Source organism: Eufriesea mexicana, unplaced genomic scaffold (assembly GCF_001483705.2).
Source record: "Eufriesea mexicana isolate 0111107269 unplaced genomic scaffold, ASM148370v2 scaffold395, whole genome shotgun sequence".
NCBI lineage: Eukaryota > Metazoa > Arthropoda > Insecta > Hymenoptera > Apidae > Eufriesea > Eufriesea mexicana.
Window position 1 is genome coordinate 343,119 of NW_016908583.1, and position 20,237 is coordinate 363,355.

Sequence of the window (20,237 nt, forward strand, 5' to 3'; positions counted from 1 at the left end):
AATGAATAATAATAATAATAATAATAATATATATATAAAATGAAGAATATATAAAAATTCGAGCTCTCGTATCGCACAATAGAGATATGAGTGGAAAGGAAGGGGAGGAGATAGAAAGGAGAAAATGGAAATTCCATATACCATTTAAACAGTCCATGGCATACCATGATTTTATTAGAAACGAAGCGCGTAATACGTTTTCCAGAGGAGTTCGATTCACTTCCCTCTTACGAGACTCGGCTTTCCTATTCTCCTTGGAAACCCATTGGAAAGTCGCGAGATTGATTCCGCTTATATGGTCCCGCGCGAGTGAAGATGTTCGCCGGCAGCCATTAATTGACGGGCACGGCTTTATTCGCCGGGCGTGCAGCTTTCCAACGGCCTTGCAGAAACCGTTTTCCCGTCCCTGATCGCCTCGCAAAACATCCAGCCCGACTGAAAGCCGTTCCAACGGATCGAAAGCTGTTCCCTCGCGTTTCTCGTCGTTTCACGGCCATTTCTATCACTCCTGCCTGGTCACACTCCTTTCCACCTTCCCGCCAATTCGTTTTCCACTCCCGGGGAAGCACCGCGACCGTCGCCACGCCACCTTCCAATCACCGAGCTTTCGTGCAAGCTTCGCTTCCAATCATTTTTACGTGTCGAAGATTTGTACAATTTGATTGAGAACTTTTAGTCGAAAATTCTAAGGGTAGTTGGAGGCTCTTTTTATTTTAAACGAAAATTTTTTTATTTTTTATTTCTGTGCCACAGAATTTTTTGAGCATTTTTTGATAATATTTTGATCATTTTTAAGTATCTAGAATTAATCAGGTTTGGTAGAGAATTTTAACCCGAGGATGATAAGGGTAGTACGAGAATTTTTATAGTAAAAGATGTAGAATTTTCTAATTTTTGGAGGGTTTGTTTCTATTTTCTAACGATTGGGGACCTGGTACACCAAAAGATGTAAAAATTTGGAATTTTTCAGTGTCTTTGTTAAATCTCTATTTCAGTGAGATTTAAGACTCCCTAATTTTAAGACGACTAAGTATTCTTGGCAATTTTTGAAGTAAAGAATTTCTTTATCTTTTTGGTAACGATACTGTAACGTGTTCCACAGAATTTTTTGAGTATTTTTCGATCATTTTTATATATGCAGAATTAATCAGGTTTGGTAGAGAATTTTAATCCGAGTATCACAGGGGTAGTTCGAGAATTTTATCGTAAAAGGTATAGAATTTTCTAATTTTTTGAGGGTTAGTTTCAATTTCGTGTTATTTGGGGACCTGCCACACCAAAAGATGCAAAAATTTGTAATCCTTTAGTGCCCTTATTAAATCTCTATCTCGGTAAAATTTAAGATTCCTAAGTTTTAAGGTAGCTAGGTATTCTTGGCAATTTTCCACCCATTTTTCTCCAACCGAATTTTTCCTGGTTTACAATAAATTTATTTCTTCATCGAGGAATATTACTTAAGAAGCCAAAGGTAATGGAGATTGTTTCGAAGAAAGTTTCAATTGACTGTCGGAATTTTGATCCAACTGCACGCTTTCTCGCCTTCGAAATCGTTCGATTCTTCTTCCAACTATTGCATCACGGCGTATCTTCTCGGAACAATCAAGATTGCCTTCGTATCGACAAAAGTTCGAAGAAGTTGCCATTCCAGAACCGCCATAATCAATCCAAGTTACCATTCAGCTGATCCAAGTTGAAATCCAGCTTACCATCTCGTCGATGAAATTTTCACGAACGAATCGGAAATCGATCATTCTGAAATCATCGTAAACCTGGCTCCTAAATCAAGCTCAAACCCCTAATATTCAGGACAAACACGATTAACTACAGTATCACAGTGGTCAAAGGGTCAACCCTTTGCGCTCGACGATTTTTTGGCTAAAGAAGGGTACGAGTTGCAAAATTTTCTGCTATAAAGCTGACGATATTTTTCGCACAGTAAATAACGAATCGTGTAATAATTAACACGTAGAATTACTTAATTTCGATACCTATTTCTAGGCACCCACAGTGGTCAAAGGGTCAACCCTTTGCGCTCGACGATTTTTTGGCTAAAGAAGGGTACGAGTTGAAAAATTTTCTGCTATAAAGCTGACGATATTTTTCGAACAGTAAATAACGAATCGTGTAATAATTAACACGTAGAATTACTTAATTTCGATACCTATTTCTAGGCACCCACAGTGGTCAAAGGGTTAACCCTTTGCGCTCGACGATTTTTTGGCTAAAGAAGGGTACGAGTTGAAAAATTTTCTGCTATAAAGCTGACGATATTTTTCGAACAGTAAATAACGAATCGTGTAATAATTAACACGTAGAATTATTTAATTTCGATACCTATTTCTAGGCACCCACAGTGGTCAAAGGGTTAACCCTTTGCGCTCGACGATTTTTTGGCTAAAGAAGGGTACGAGTTGAAAAATTTTCTGCTATAAAGCTGACGATATTTTTCGAACAGTAAATAACGAATCGTGTAATAATTAACACGTAGAATTATTTAATTTCGATACCTATTTCTAGGCACCCACAGTGGTCAAAGGGTTAACCCTTTGCGCTCGACGATTTTTTGGCTAAAGAAGGGTACGAGTTGCAAAATTTTCTGCTATAAAGCTGACGATATTTTTCGCACAGTAAATAACGAATCGTGTAATAATTAACACGTAGAATTATTTAATTTCGATACCTCGCACACTGTTACGTTATTTTAAATTTAAATATTGATATATTAATCAATATCGAGCTTCGAAATTTTATCAAATGGCGACTGAAGGACTCCTCTCGAGTGCAACCTCTCGACGGTTAATTCCGTTTGCCGATCTTTTCTCTCGCAAACTTCACTTTCCGTCGATTCAGTCGTGAATATTAAAACAGCGAAATTAATTCCACCTATTATCGGAACTGTCCAAGGTAATCTACGATCGAGGGAAGAACGATCGATCGCGACATAATCGAAGCTCGGTTCGCCAATCGAGGGGAATTTTAATCAAGGAAACGTCGATAGAGTCTCGCAGGCCTTTCTCATTCGCGTCTTTTGCCAAACGAAATTGAACTTTTACCCGATACAACTATTACGCCATTGCAGTTTGACAGGGTAATTGAGATTAATATGGTACATGGACTTTCTTTTTCATAATTTTCATCGACGATCTTTTGATCCGGAGATGTTATCGATAAGTTATCGATACCTCGCCGAGGCAAACAGAAGTGATCGAAGAAAATTAAACGACGGGTTAATTGTTGTATTTATAATTAGTACGTACTATTGTATATACGTGATTGTTATTGTAATTAATCAATTATTTTTATTTGTTTTATTTATTTGTTTTTAGCAGGATTTATTGAGGTAAAATTGTACCCTGCGTATTTAATTACGGTTTCCAATTATTACATTCATTTTCCTGTATAAAATTGCATCATGCATTTTCAATTAAGGCAAACAGAAATGATCGAAGAAAATTAAACGACGGGTTAATTGTTGTATTTATAATTAGTACGTACTATTGTATATACGTGATTGTTATTGTAATTAATCAATTATTTTTATTTGTTTTATTTATTTGTTTTTAGCAGGATTTATTGAGGTAAAATTGTACCCTGCGTATTTAATTACGGTTTCCAATTATTACATTCATTTTCCTGTATAAAATTGCATCATGCATTTTCAATTAAGGCAAACAGAAATGATCGAAGAAAATTAAACGACGGGTTAATTGTGGTATTTATAATTAGTACGTACTATTGTATATATGTGATTGTTATTGTAATTAATTAATTATTGTCATTTGTTTTATTTATTTGTTTCTAGCAGGATTTATTGAGATAAAATTGCACCCTACGTATTTAATTACGGTTTCCAATTATTACAGTAATTTTTCTGTATAAAATTGCATCCTGCATTTTTATTTGCGGTTTCTAATTGTTACATTAATTTTTCTGTATAAAATTGCATCCTGCATTTTTATTTGCGGTTTCTAATTGTTACATTAATTTTTCTGTGTAAAATTGCACCCTGTATATTTAATTATACGACTCGGTGCTGCTTCCTAATTATTATAAGAATTTTTCGCATTTCTCCATAGCGATATCTCAAAAATATTACCGATATATATAAATACCAATCATACTTCGTTACTATCACATTTAATCGGTAATATCCAATCACGTGGTGGAATACGCAATAAAATTGCACTGTGTACATTTAATTAGACAATTCAGTGCTGTTTCCTAATTATTAGATTAATTTTTCGATATTTTTCCGTACCGATATCTCAACGTTGTTACCAATACGTGTAAATACTAATCACACTTCGTTACTATCGAAATTAATCGGTAACATCTAGTCATGCGATGGAATACGCAATAAAATTGCATTCCTAATATTTAACCACGCAATAGAGTCCTGCTTCCTAATTATCATATTAATTTTTCTGTACTGTTTTATACCGATATATCGAAATATCAATAACACTTCAGTACCACCGAAATTTATTGATACCATTCACTTATAGAATGGAATATACAATAAAATTGCACCCCTAATATTTAACCACGCAATAGAGTCCTGCTTCCTAATTATCATATTAATTTTTCTGTACTATTTTATACCGATATATCTAAATATCAATAACACTTTGTCATCACCGAAATTTATCGGTACAATTTACTCACAGGATGGAATATACAATAAAATTGCACCCCTAATATTTAACCACGCAATAGAGTCCTGCTTCCTAATTATCATATTAATTTTTCTGTACTGTTTTATACCGATATATCTAAATATCAATAATACTTTCTCATCACCGAAATTTATCGGTACAATTTACTCACAGGATGGAATACACAACAAAATTGCACCCCTCATATTTAACCACGTGATCGAGTCCCACTTCTAACTATCATATTATTTCTTCTGTATTTTCTTATACCGATATATCGAAATATCAATAACACTTTGTCATCACCGAAATTTATCGGTACAATTTACTCACAGAATGGAATACGCAACAAAATTGCACCCCTAATATTTAACCACGCGATCGAGTGATGGAATAAAGCTTTCCAACTATCGTATCAATTTTTCTGTAGCTTTTTATACCGATATCTCAACGATATTCCCGATACATCCAAATACCAATCGCACCGCGAAACCATCCAGCTTTATCGACAACTCCGCGAATAATCGCACCTGTACGACCCGATCGCGTGATCGAACGCGCGATAAAATCGCACCCTGTGCCCCCCGCCGCGCGGGCCCCGCTTTCTGCCCGTTACACCGACTTTTAACTACCTTTCTTTATCTCACGCCCTAATGATATTATCGATACATCTAAATACCAATAACACCTCGATACCATCGAAATTTATCGACAATTTTATCGACAGTCACGCCTCTGCAATACTCCCCCCTTCCAAGCGGGGGCCCGACCAGGGTAGCCATCGCGAAATCGATATCTCGCGTCGTTTATTAACCCGTACGCCGATCGTTAAACTTCCTCCAGACTCGGTAATTGAAATCGAGACGAAATAATTTCAATTCCATCCGCTAATGGCTATAATTATCCTCCGTTTCCCGACGATCCGACGTCATTTATCTCCCGTTTTCAGCCAGGGGATTAACACGTCTCGACGTGAGCCGTTCCTCGATCCCGTGGAAGTCGAAATCGATAGATCAAAATCGCTATCGATCGCGCCGATTTTTATTTTTAATTAAATATTTTCGCCAGCGTGACGATTTTTATTTTTGGTAAAATATTTTCGCGAGCGTGACGATTTTTATTTTTGATAAAATATTTTCGCGAGCGTGACGATTTTTATTTTTAATGAAATATTTTCGCCAGCGTGACGATTTTTATTTTTGGTAAAATATTTTCGCGAGCGAGACGATTTTTATTTTTGGTAAAATATTTTTGCGAGCGTGACGCTTTTTATTTTTAATGAAATATTTTCGCCAGCGTGACGATTTTTATTTTTGGTAAAATATTTTCGCGATCCTGACGATTTTTATTCTTGCAGAAATATTTTTGCGAACGTGACGATTTTTATTTTTAATGAAATATTTTCGCCAGCGTGACGATTTTTATTTTTGCAGAAATATTTTCGCGAACGTGACGATTTTTATTTTTAATAAAATATTTTCGCGAGCGTGACGATTTTTATTTTTAATGAAATATTTTCGCCAGCGTGACGATTTTTATTTTTGGTAAAATATTTTCGCGACCGTGACGATATTTATTTTTGATAAAATATTTTCGCGAGCGTGACGATTTTTATTTTTGGTAAAATATTTTCGCGACCGTGACGATTTTTATTTTTGCAAAAATATTTTCGCGAGCGTGACATAATGCGATTTTTTAATTTTTTAATTTTTGTTAATGTTGAGGGTTGTATCGCGAGAGATTAATTACAGGGAGTTTAGAGGTCGTGGTGGCTTATGCGAGGAAGATTCGAGTGATTTAAGTGGAGGATCGGAGATATGGGTGGGCGAGTAAATGTCAATAGGATTGTTAGCGGTATTAAGGAGAGAAGGGGAATTGGTAATTAACAAATGATTAACGAGTGTCTCCGGGAGATGGAAACAGAGATAAAAAGTCGTTTCTCTGGTCAACAATGGGCGGAGAGAATTTTATTCCTTTTTTGAGAGATAGGCATAATAATTGATTAGTGTATCTTGGTTCGATGATGAAAGTGTAATATATAGGTGTTGGTGGTTTGTGTAAAAAGAGTCTTTTTTGAAAGGACTCTATTTTTAATTAGATTGCTGAAGTGTACTAGTCCAAACTGAATAATTGATAAATAATAAATAAAAATATAATAACATAATGATATAACAGAGTTCTGATTATCCGGCATATTTGTCTTTGGCAACTGTCGCGAATTATATTTTATGCAAATAGAAAAATTATGGTTGCATATATTTTTCAATGAGATCTATACTAAATAGTTATACTAAATAGTTTATAAACAACGTAAAGAAATTCGTCAACCGAATTTTATTCCATTTTTGAAAGATAGGAATAGTAATTAATTAACGTGCTTTGATTCGATAATTAAAATATAATATACAGATGCTTCTGTAAAAAGACTCCAATCTTGTATTTTTATTTTTAACTAAATTGCAGGAGTAAGCTAGTTCCAAATTAAATAATTAATAAATAATAAATAGAAATATAATAACGTAATAATATAACGGAGTTCTAATTATCCGCCATATTTGTTTGAACCATACCTTTCTTGACAACTATCACGAATTATATTTTATGCAAATAGAAAAATCATGCTTATATATATTTATCAGTGAGATCTATACTAAACAATTAATAAACAATATAAAGAAATTGGTTAATTATTGAAAGTAGCTCTATTTCTCTACTACTCGTCAATTACTATAATTCCTCAACTTGTCCCATGCAGTTGTGCATGGACAGATTGCCTAATGCAGATTGTATTCCAAATCATATTCCTCGTTTCTGCCTCACATATACGTGTAACTATGATCCACTTATCCGCCATATTTGATTATCCGAGGCTGCAGAGTACTCCGGATAATCGGGATTCTATTGTAGTAATATCTGCTCGTTATATTCGAAAATTAATGTTACGAAGCCTGAATACAATGGATCGATAAAATAGATCGTGAATGAAAAATTAATGCGAAATCAGAGGATTCCAATCGTGGAATCGGCGTTCGCCATGGAGGTTCACAAATGTTCGTGGAAAAATGTAGACAGATACACGTGCACGTAATTTCCAAGCCACATGGCGGTTGCAAACGGTTAACAGATTAATCAATTTCACGTCGAAAAGGTTTTTTATCAAAGAATCTACAGAGGCACAGCTGTTGGACGTATCACATCCCGAGCCTCTTTCTTGCCTTTCTCTTCGACGAACATCGTGACACGTTGCGAAACGTGACGTTTTTGCCTGCTACAACTGGATGATCCCCGTTTTTGCGCTCGTTGAAATCTCCAGTTGTGATTTTCCATCGACAGAGCAAGCCGGGAATAAGCGAATTTTCATTTCGATCGCTGCCAACGACGTCGATCATCGTTTACTCACGTTTTTGCTTCGTTGAAGTACGTGATCCCTGTTTTTGCGATCAACGAAGAATCTAATTATCGTTTTTCATCGATAGACTAAGTGAAGAGTAGGCGAATTTCGAATCTAGGAGTTGCTAATGACGTCGATGATTGTCTACTGACGAGTTTGCTTGGTAGAAGTACGTGATCCCCGTTTTTGCGATTAATTAAGACTCTAATTACAATTTTCTATCGGTAGACTATGTCAAGAATAGGCGAATTTTGAATCTAGGAGTTGCTAATGACGTCGATAATTGTCTACTGACGAGTTTGCTTGGTAGAAATATGTGATCCCCGTTTTTGCGATTAATTAAGACTCTAATTACCATTTTCTATCGGTAGACTATGTCAAGAATAGGCGAATTTTGAATCTAGGAGTTGCTAATGACGTCGATAATTGTCTACTGACGAGTTTGCTTGGTAGAAATATGTGATCCCCGTTTTTGCGATTAATTAAGACTCTAATTACCATTTTCTATCGGTAGACTATGTCAAGAATAGGCGAATTTTGAATCTAGGAGTTGCTAATGACGTCGATGATTGTCTACTGACGATTTTGCTTGGTAAAAGTACGTGATCCCTGTTTTTGCGATTAATTAAGACTCTAATTACCATTTTTCATCGATAAACCGAATCAAGAATACGCAAATTTTGAATCTAGGAGTTGCTAATGACGTCGATGATTGTCTACTGACGATTTTGCTTGGTAGAAGTACGTGATCCCTGTTTTTGCGATTAATTAAGACTCTAATTATAATTTTCTATCGATAGACTAAGTCAAGAATAGGCGAATTTTGGATCTAGGATTTGTTAATGACGTCGATGATTGTCTACTAATGATTGTGCCTGGTAGGAGTACATGATCCCTGTTTTTTGCGATTAATTAGGACTCTAATTACAATTTTCTGTCGATAGACTAAGTCAAGAATAGACGAATTTTTATTCTAGAAATTTCCAATGACGTCGATGATCATCTACCGACGTTTTTGCTTGGTACAATTGGTTGATCTCCATTTTCGCGATCATTAAAGTCTCCAATTATAATTTTCCATTGACAGACCATGTCGAGAATAGGCGAATTTTGATTTCTATAGTTGACGAGGAACTGAGATCAGTGACGACCCGTTCCGAAACGATCGATGATCGTTTGATGACGTTGAAGAAAACAGATGCGAGGTGGGAGGTGGTCGTTCGGATGCGACAGTGGATGAGGAATGATCTCGTAGGAGATTTCATTTGAAAGGGAGCCAGATCTTGCACGACGCGGTCTGATTCGTGGCGTAACTCGTGTCCGTCTTTAATTGCTGTCGCTGAATAGCTTCGATGGCACGTCATTGTTATTACGAAACGGAGTGTTTGTCGGATGGTTGCTCTGATGGCTGGAATTCGCTGGATTTCGAAATCGCTCGTGATGCTACGTGGGGATTACAGAGCTCTCGATGTCTTTTTAGGAATCGAAGAGTGGGCAAAGGTATATACTTCTTCGAGTCTGATTATGCGGCATGGAATAACAGAGTAGCATGATTTCCAACGTCGTTCGACATTGTGCAATATCATTTGCTGGAACAGATGATTCGATTTATGAATCACGTTATTAGCATCGGCACTTTAGCTCTAGCCATAATTCCTCAACGTATTCCAGGGTTTCTCATCATAATTCTGTTAAATTGTATCGAGCTATAAACGAGTAATTACATGTACATATCTGTTCCCATAGTGTTCAATTGTTATTACACGTTTGTAGTATGTTTGGATCTATTTTACAAGTCGGTAGTTCTAATATTTTAGTCCCAAAACTCGCGCAAGATTTGAATTTCGCGCCATTTGTGGGGTACAGTGTTGCCAACGAAAAAGAAAGACAGCGTGACAGTTATCAGTTCAGGGTTATTGAAAATGTAACGAAAAACACGTTTTCATTGTTCAATAATATTTACAACTTTTAATTAACCCTTTCACTACGAAAGACGTATATATTCGTCCTCACAAATTTATCAATATATACGAAAGACTTAAATACACGCTTCCTACATTTTTCTTACTCCATCACTTTTGCTATTTTACCAATTGATTTCACCTGAAATATAACATAGCAATTGAATATCGGCAATTGTTTCAATATTGTTCTGTCAGTTGTCAAATATCGCGTCGTCTGTATTGATCATTCTCTTCGAGAATGTACCGCAGTCAAAGGGTTAAAAACCTGTCTTTTTTACTGAAATTACTTCTTGCATAAATTTGGGACACCCAGTAGATAATTCGTTCCAAAAATATTAGTCACAATTCTCTGTATACCCTCTCCTCGATTCTCCAAAAAGGACACTAAGTTGATTAAAATATCCTGTAGAACACCCGAAGAGCCAACCCACTGATTTTTCCACCCCCTTAGAGAATCAACCCCTTAAAGAAAAATCGGTGAAAGCATTTTAAACCGAAAGCAAAGCACAGCGTTTCGATTTAACCTTCCGTCGTTTGTTGCAGAGTGGAAAGCTCAGCGTTGCAGTTGGTGTACCCGCTGGATTCTCGTCCGGTGCAGCTAATCTTCCGGGGGTTGCAGGTGGTCAAGGAGAAACGAGCCCTCCTGCGAGATGTCTCGGGCGTCGTTAAACCCGGCGAACTTTTGGCCGTCATGGGCCCTTCAGGTAACACGACCCTCGCGAAATTAAGAATCCTCCTCAGCCCTCTCTTCATCCCTGGTAATCCCTCAATCTCGAGACAGATTGCCTGCTCGTACAGTCGCTTTCCCTTCCCCTGCTATGGCAGAATTGATTTAAAGATTGATCGAGAGATAAAGTACCCAGTCGAAGACCTCGAGCTGGCTGTGTCTTATTTCAGGAGAATTGCTCGAGTTTCGTCGTGGAATTTTTACAGGTTAAATGGCATTTAGTCTAAATCGCAAAAGGAACACGAGAAATTTATGTTAAAAATAGAAAATTCGTGATTAATATTCAGAGCGTTTTATAAATTATGATAAAAAGGGTACCATGTTATTCTACGTGAAAAACTGAGTCAAAAATGTGGAATAAAATTTTTTCCTAGGAGGCTCCGTTTTCGGGGAAATCCAGTTCGAATATTCACTTGGTGGGCGCACTCTGTATCCCCACCACTCGACGGATTTTACCCTAAATTGATATTTCTACGCGTATTTGAGTTTACTCTTATATTAAGTTTTCTCTTTTATCTTGTTTATATCTTATTCTTATCTGCAGCAATCAGTGTTTCTCAATCCCCCACCACGATTAAACACTTCGAGCGCAACCCAACAAATATTTATGATCAATTTCCTCCAAAATGGAGTGTCGTAGGAAAAAATTCCTCTGCACATTTTCCCCTTATTTTTTCGCGTAGAATCACCCTGTACCAATTTTTATACGAAAACCATGCGAATATATCTTTTTTTCTCTATTATACACCAAAAAGCGCTGTATTAAAAATAGAAAATTCGTGATTAATATTCAGAGCGTTTTATAAATTATGATAAAAAGAGTACCATGTTATTCTACGTGAAAAACTGAGTTAAAAATGTGGGATAAAATTTTTTCCTAGGAGGCTCCGTTCTCGGGGAAATCCAGTTCGAATATTCACTTGGTGGGCGCACTCTGTATCCCCATCACTCGACGGATTTTACCCTAAATTGATATTTCCACGCGTATTTCAGTTTACTCTTATATTAAGTTAACTCTTTTATCTTGTTTACATCTTATTCTTATCTGCAGCAATCAGTGTTTCTCAATCCCCCACCACGATTACACACTTCGAGCGCAACCCAACAAATATTTACGATCAATTTCCTCCAAAATGGAGCGTCGTAGGAAAAAATTTCTCTGTACATTTTCCCCTTATTTTTTCGCGTAGAATCACCCTGTACCAATTTTTATACGAAAAACATGCGAATATATCTTTTTTTCTCTATTATACCCCAAAAAGCGCTGTATTAAATATATTTCATGGAAACAGATCCAAAACCCGACCCAACCAGAGCATTATATAATCGTTAATACGCGAGAATAGATCGTGAAAGTTGTTTGCTTTTTACGCGAAACGAGATAATGAAAAGCAAACGAGCCGCGTGGAAGAAGCTGGTGCAAGAATTAATCCGAGGCACACGCTATCCCCTTTCTTTTCGAGGAACAGGCTGGCAGGGTAGGAAACGTGGCCGATGACGCGACTTATTTATCGCGACGTGGAACGATCATCCGAATTTTTGGACCGGAGCCCTCGTCCGCCCTCGTTTAGGCTAATTGACCGTTTCGTCGCGATTCTCGCGAACGCTGATGACCCGATCGGGTTTCCGTGGCCCTCTATTGGACAATTTCGCGGCAGTTTGCGTCATTCGTTTATTCCGCGGCCTCCTCCGCTACCGACGCTCGCGCTCGTAACTCGCGCCCGCCCCTCGCGGACTATTTGGGAACACGCGGCGCGCTACCGTTTCGCAACGTTCGTCAACGATGACTTTAGCTACGGAGGACTTTAGCTTGGCGGATGGAAGGTCGGAATTAAGGATCGGATTGTCGCGGTTTGGTAATTGGCGTAATGGATGTTTTTTAGGCTCGGCTTGGGACGCTCTCGGCGTGTGTTGTTGCTGGACTGATGTGGCCCAGTTGTGAAATATTTCGCACGTTAAGTATTAAGGAATTTGATAGTGCGTTTTGTATATTTTGTACCAGAATGGAGAAAGTGGCCTATTGGTTTGTTATTTTGACAAGAATAAGAGGTACAGTCGATTCCTTTGAATTCTTAGAACATTTTCGCAATTTGTAATTCATGTGCAAGAGTCGATTAAAATTCAATTTTCAATTCATAGTTTTTCATATTTGAAACATATTATAGTCGGGTAAGAAGTTAGGTAGCTTAGATCAATTTTTAAGAAGTATTAAGTAAATTTTTACACCTCTGAACTTAAAATTCTAGTGATTTAATAGAGTCATTGGCGAAAGTTGGGAAACAAAATGGTCGCCTCGATGATATTGCAGAAAATAATTTTACAAATATTTTCCTGAATATTTTCCTTTTAAAATGGTGGCAATTAATATTTGGCAATCGAAGTTTTTAACTATTTTGTAATTTATGTAATATTCGAAGAACGAAATAGAATTTAGCAATGGTAAATTGGCCATAAATATTAACGAAGTAATTCGAGATGGGAAAGTTTGTCAGTGATTCTTTTCGCTTTAGTGCCGGCGATAAATAGTTACAGCCACAAACTGCAGACGGTCTTGAGTGTGCGACATCAATGGTGTCATTTTGGCATCAATCGGGACCGTCGTTAGATACGATAATTTACGACCTTGCTATATTGCTACGAACCAACTATACCTCGAGACATGCTCGAAGAATTTCTTAAGGCTACGATATTCTTGGAACTGAAAGAATTTTTGATACACGTATCGCGCAATTTTTATATAAAATAATTTCGCGTGAAAGAAATATATAGACATCTGAACATTTTATGTAATCATTATCGAATTATCACTCAGTCATTTGACAGGATAATTTGTAATACAGTAATTCATAGAGGAATCTTTACTGCACACTAATGTACATTAATTAATACAATACCCCATAAATGGTACCTTTATTACCAAATATCACTCGTAATCAATCATTAAAACAGATCCACAAATGTATTCTGTAGTATAGAAATATAATAATTCATAACTTGAATAATTAATACCTTTAATCAGATTCACTTAAAATCTCTAATAACAACCATTATGCACCACTGACATAACAATCCATACCTTGGAATTATGGTACCAAATTATGGTACTCATTCGTCAAAACATATCTACATTTACCTCAACATAACCTTCCGTTAAATTGCTTAAAAATCTTTACTAAAAACCTAACAAAGTGTGCACTAATATAACAATCTATATTTTAAAACAGTGGTACCAAATATTCGCTCACAAAATTAAATAAATCATCGAAAATTTTCATCAAAAATCGGTGTAATATCGTCTTTAATCTCGCATGAGTTCGCATGAGAAATGATAAATTCAAATTCACTCAAAATTTTTAATAACAACCAATATGCACCACTGGCATAACAATCCATACCTTGGAATTATGGTACCAAATTATGGTACTCATTCGTCAAAACATATCTACATTTACCTCAACATAACCTTCCGTTAAATTGCTTAAAAATCTTTACTAAAAACCTAACAAAGTGTGCACTAATATAACAATCTATATTTTAAAACAGTGGTACCAAATATTCGTTCACAAAATTAAATAAATCATCGAAAATGTTCGTCAAAAATCGGTGTAATATCGTCTTTAATCTCGCATGAGTTCGCATGAGAAATGATAAATTCAAATTCACTCAAAATTTTTAATAACAACCAATATGCACCACTGGCATAACAATCCATACCTTGGAATTATGGTACCAAATTATGGTACTCATTCGTCAAAACATATCTACATTTACCTCAACATAACCTTCCGTTAAATTGCTTAAAAATCTTTACTAAAAACCTAACAAAGTGTGCACTAATATAACAATCTATATTTTAAAACAGTGGTACCAAATATTCGTTCACAAAATTAAATAAATCATCGAAAATGTTCGTCAAAAATCGGTGTAATATCGTCTTTAATCTCGCATGAGTTCGCATGAGAAATGATAAATTGAACGATAGAAATTCAAAGCGATTCTGCGGCGAGAAGGTAGACGTATGCCGAAGGGCCTGAGAGCGAGTAGTACCGAGAACGGACGCCAGAGGTCTCGCCTTTGTTCGCGCGCGACGTATCGAATGGTGCCCGATCGCTATCCCTAGGGTAAATTCACGACTGCGCGCAAGGTTCTTCTATGTTTAACCTCGCGAGGCACGGCGCGTATCGCGGCGGTAACGAGCGATCCGCTCGCGCGATATTTATCGCGAGATTCGTCGTTCTCCCCTTGATATTCGTTTAACAAGCCGCGAGAGCGCGCGCGAGGGGCACGCGAGTACAAATCATCCGTGCTCCCCGGCCGTTTCACGGTTCCGTCGTTAACGTCGCCGGTCGAACCGAACGGGCGAGCGTGCCGTTCGTATTTGCACGTCCGCCGTCGTATATCTTGCCCTGAAACGACGACGATTCTAGGAATAAAATGTACTATTCCGGCCCCTGAGACGCCGGGTCTCGAGACTGCTTCTCAATGGAGGTGGAACTGCTCGGGGCTTCGGGTTGCGTGTACGTCGCCATCTTGCTTTTTGCTTGTGCTCCTCGGACTCCCTTGCGGATTTAGGAATTTCTTTCCTTCTTTTATTCTTGTTTCTTTAATTTTATCTTGTTTTTATTTTTATTTCTTTAATTTTGTTTCATTTTTATTTTTATTTTTATTTCTTTATTTTGTTTCATTTTTATTTTTATTTCTTTAATTTCGTCTTGCCTTCATCCTTGTTTCTTTATTTTTGTTATTTTTATTTGCATCGTTTCTTTTCATTTTTATTTCTTTAATTTTGTTTCATTTTTATTTTTATTTCTTTATTTTGTTTCATTTTTATTTTTATTTCTTTAATTTCGTCTTGCCTTCATCCTTGTTTCTTTATTTTTATGTTATTTTTATTTGTATCATTTCTTTTTATTTTTGTTACTTTAATTTTATCTTGTTTTTATTTTTAGTTCTTTAATTTTGTTTCATTTTTATTTTTATTTCTTTATTTTGTTTCATTTTTATTTTTATTTCTCTAATTTCGTCTTGCCTTCATCCTTGTTTCTTTATTTTTATGTTATTTTTATTTGCATCGCTTCTTTTTATTTTTGTTTCTTTAATTTTATCTTGTTTTTATTTTTAGTTCTTTAATTTTGTTTCATTTTTATTTTTGTTTCTTTAATTCTATGTTGTTTTAATACCTGTTTCTTTAATTTTATTTTAATTATGATTGTTGTTTGAAGTTCTTAGGTTATAAGTAGATGGTGGTTTATGTTAGGTTTGAGAATTAGGAGACCAATTATTGCAGAAGATATGGGTTATTTTTCGTGATAGTGAAGTTGAATATTCAAAATAGAAATTGTCGAATTTTTGAGAATTTTTTAATATTATATTGGAAAGTGTGGCAAATAGAACAAGGTACCCAAGGTACAATGGGTATTTAACCCCCTGTAATTTTACATAATTTAAATATCTGCATCCTTATAAAAACTATTTCCTATTTTTATATTCCAGGGAATTTTATTTCATTTTCTAGTAGAATTATTTTACAAAGAATTTTATAAAAATTCTTCTGCTCCTAGAAACACTTTAAAATTTATATTAAAATCTTAGGCTGCTCAATGAACACCTCAAATTAATTCTAATAAATCTGCCTATAAATCGTGATCCATGAAACATATATCACACGCAACATCTGCCAACCTATAATCCATTCCCAGCTCAGGAAATTCTTTCACCATTAACCGAACATTATCGAAGCAAACTTACTTACCATAAATTCGGTCGATCTCAACAGGTTGCGGCAAAACGACGTTACTGAACTGCCTGTCGGGCCGCGTGGGCCTGGACGGGGGTGAAATCTGGCTGAATCGTGAAAGGCTGACAAAAAGATGGCGCAGAAGAATCTGCTACGTGCAACAGCAAGACGTTTTCTTTCCCGATCTCACGTTGCGGCAGACCCTCGAGGTGAGTCTTCTTTTTCTCTCTGCAAAACCACGTTTCACGTTTTAATTACCACGATACTTTCACGGGGAATAAATCGATCCGCCGAATATATCATGAATTCGAAAAATATGCAAAATAACCGCTCCCCCTGCTGCCCCCTGCCCCGAAAAAAGGGTAAAAACAAAAGAAACGAATTTATCGATTCGATCGATCAAAAGCTATTACTTTTTGTCCCGCTTTCGTGTATTTCCCCATAGAGGATAAATACGTCTATCGATACACAGTTGAGACCGTTTCGTCGGGGATAATAAGAGAATCGAAGAGAAAGGAAGAACGTTATATTTATGTATCGTGCCCGCGACGAAATCCTTTCTCGTAAAACGAGCAATTTCCATAAAACCGATCTCATCGAATGGCAAAAGTCTAAATATTTCCCTCGGCATAATAACGTAGCGGACCGATAAATTCCTACGATCACTCCATCGGCCGATAAAACCGATGAAACGGGTCCCCATTAAACGGGGCCGATCCCCGTCATAAAACCCATTGAATTTGCATCTATGGACACCGTTGCGGAAAAAAGGCGGACCCTTTCTTCTCCTATCATCGCGTCGATGATAGGTGAAACAATGGTTGGTGGAAAAAATTCCTGCTCCTCCAGGAACCTATGGTTCCCCTGGAAAATCCGTCAAACTTCAACGAATTCGTTTGCTAAAATTTTGCAGGGTTCAGGATTACATAAATCTCCGTTATCGGGTGTTCCTTGGCGACCATCGCGAATTTATCATAATGATAAATTAGCCCTCTGCACTGGACGATTTTTTCGTTTGAGAAAAATAATAATTCGTTAGCGAAATATAATAATAAAATAATAATTCGTTAGAGAAATATAATAATAAAATAATACTCCGTTAGAGAAATATAATAATAAAATAATAATTCGCTAGAGAAAAGTAATAATAATTAAGTAAACTTTCTGCCATAAAGTGGACGATATTTCTAAAACGGTAAATTAGAAATCATATGCAAATTAAGACGTAGAATATTATATGTAATATTATTTTACTTGGGTATTCCAGTGATCGTTGGGTAATTTCAAATTTAATATATTAATTAACATCGATCTATAGAATCTGATTAAATGGCGACTGAGAGTCAGCTCTTAAGTGCAAAGGGTTAATCTCGAATAATTTCATTTTCCCTAATAAGATCCCAAGCAGCGCGCATTTAACATGCTATTTCGATACTTTAGATGAAAATCATCGAGTATTATTCGGTATTAGGAAAGAAGGAGATATTCGATCTCCATTTGGATAATTATTAAAATCCCTCTAACCCTAATCAGCGTGATATTTCACGTCGAGTAACTCCATTAACATAACACTTAACCCCCCCTTTCCATTGGAAAATTCAATTACACACTGCGAATGTTATAAACACTCCAAATTTAAATTTCCTATTATAGCTGTGTAATTTTTACTTGATCGAGGAATTAACCCTTTCGCAAAGGGTGTCGTATATATACGACAGTCACTTGGTACATCACAACGGATGACGTCGTATATATACGACAGTCACTTGGTACATCACAACGGATGACGTCGTATATATACGACAGTCACTTGGTACATCACAACGGATGACGTCGTATATATACGACAGTCACTTGGTACATCACAACGGATGACGTCGTATATATACGACAGTCACTTGGTACATCACAACGGATGACGTCGTATATATACGACAGTCACTTGGTACATCACAACGGATGACGTCGTACATATACGACAGTCACTTGATACATCACAACGGATGACGTCGTATATATACGACAGTCACTTGGTACATCACAACGGATGACGTCGTATATATACGACAGTCACTTGGTACATCACAACGGATGACGTCGTATATATACGACAGTCACTTGGTACATCACAACGGATGACGTCGTATATATACGACAGTCACTTGGTACATCACAACGGATGACGTCGTATATATACGACAGTCACTTGGTACATCACAACGGATGACGTCGTATATATACGACAATCATTTATTGGTTTACTGCGACAAATCATAATTATAATACTGTTTTAGTGCAATAACGAACTCAAAATGAAGCTAGTACAGGCATTAGGCAACGCAGAAAATGGTGGCAAAGTATGGTGTTCAATTGCGCCATCGCGAAAGGCGACATAGTATGGTCAATTGCAACGTCATGAAAAATGGCGAAGTATTGTACAGGTGCATCGTCGCGAAAAGTTAGGTTAGGTTATTCATTCTCCATTTGGATAATTATTAAAATCCCACTAACCCTGAACAGCATAATAATTCTCGAGAACATCGAATAACTCCATTAACCTAACACCTAACCCCACTTTCCCTTGGAAAAATTCAATTACACACTGCGAATGTTACAAACACTCGAAATTTAAATTTCCTATTATAGCTGTGTAATTTTTACTTGGTCGAGGAATTAAAATCTCGCGTCATCCCTCGGTAATTAATTTTCCTCCCCGTATATCCTTCTCCTTGCGTAACAAACGCGACGATCACAACGAGAAAGGAAATAATCAACGAGCAGCAATTACGAAACGCTCGGGGCTCGGGGAGAAAAAGGAGGAAGAAATAAAGTAAAACGCAGGGAACGGTTCGACGCCACGGAAAGCCATAAATCCGGTATATTTACGGACGAGACGCTCAAGTAGAAGCGGGCTGGCATAGTCAGACGCGCTAGGCAAGATCAGCCGATTACGGGGGCGGCTGGCGAAATAGGAAGCGGCTGATTCTAGCCCGCGGCGTTTCCTCGTTTTCCGGGAAAATCGGCCGCGGCGTGCTTGCCAAGTTCCGCGGGAAATTTATGAAGGCTCGCGACAGAAAATTAGGAGGACACCTCGCGTTCGGGATCGCGCGGAATGCGGGCCAGGAGCCAAAGGCAACCGGCCGCCGTTGCGTTTTCGCGGATTTAACACTAGCATGGCACGAACGCCCATTAACGAATTGGCGAAATTCATCATTTCGCGCCGTCCCGGCGATAACCGGTTCCTTGTAAACTTTTCGACTTTGTAGAGAGGAATGCCTTCGCCGGGGTAAAAATAGGGGCACAACGAACTCTTATGCTGGTTGTACGGAAAGAATAGACAGGGGGGACTCAATGGAGACTTTCGTGGCTCTAGTGGTGCAGCACTAGGTTGGTACACTATGTAACTAGGGAATTTTTCACCTCGATGAGGAATTTCGGTGCTTTCCTGTGTGAAGGATGTTAAATTGTGTATATTTTCATTCAAGTATGCCTTGCATGTATAGAAAAATAGTTAATAGTCTTTCAGTCACCAGATTTGAATGCTATAGAACACACATGGGATTATGTAGAATGCCAAATTAGGAAATGTAACATAACCAATAAAGCCTTAAAATTGCTTTAGAAGAGGAATGGAAAAAAATTCCGTCTGATTTTAAAATGACTGTGTCAATGAATTTACACGTTTAAGGAATGCCAAGAAAATTAATTGAATTAATTTCAGACAGGAAAGTGATTCGAAATTGTAACGGATTAAGCTTCGCTG

The 20,237-nt window shown here is 37.0% G+C and overlaps 1 protein-coding gene across 1 annotated transcript in view; it reads left to right on the plus strand.

The window, feature by feature from the left end:
- The window catches only part of E23 (ABC transporter G family member E23), a 332,307-nt gene that overhangs the window by 284,093 nt on the left and 27,977 nt on the right, over positions 1-20,237 (plus strand). Inside the window, exons 2-3 of the mRNA XM_017896912.1 lie at positions 10,554-10,714; positions 16,514-16,683. Of these exons, the coding sequence (XP_017752401.1) occupies positions 10,554-10,714; positions 16,514-16,683 (331 nt within the window). The remainder of the gene's footprint in view (positions 1-10,553; positions 10,715-16,513; positions 16,684-20,237) is intronic.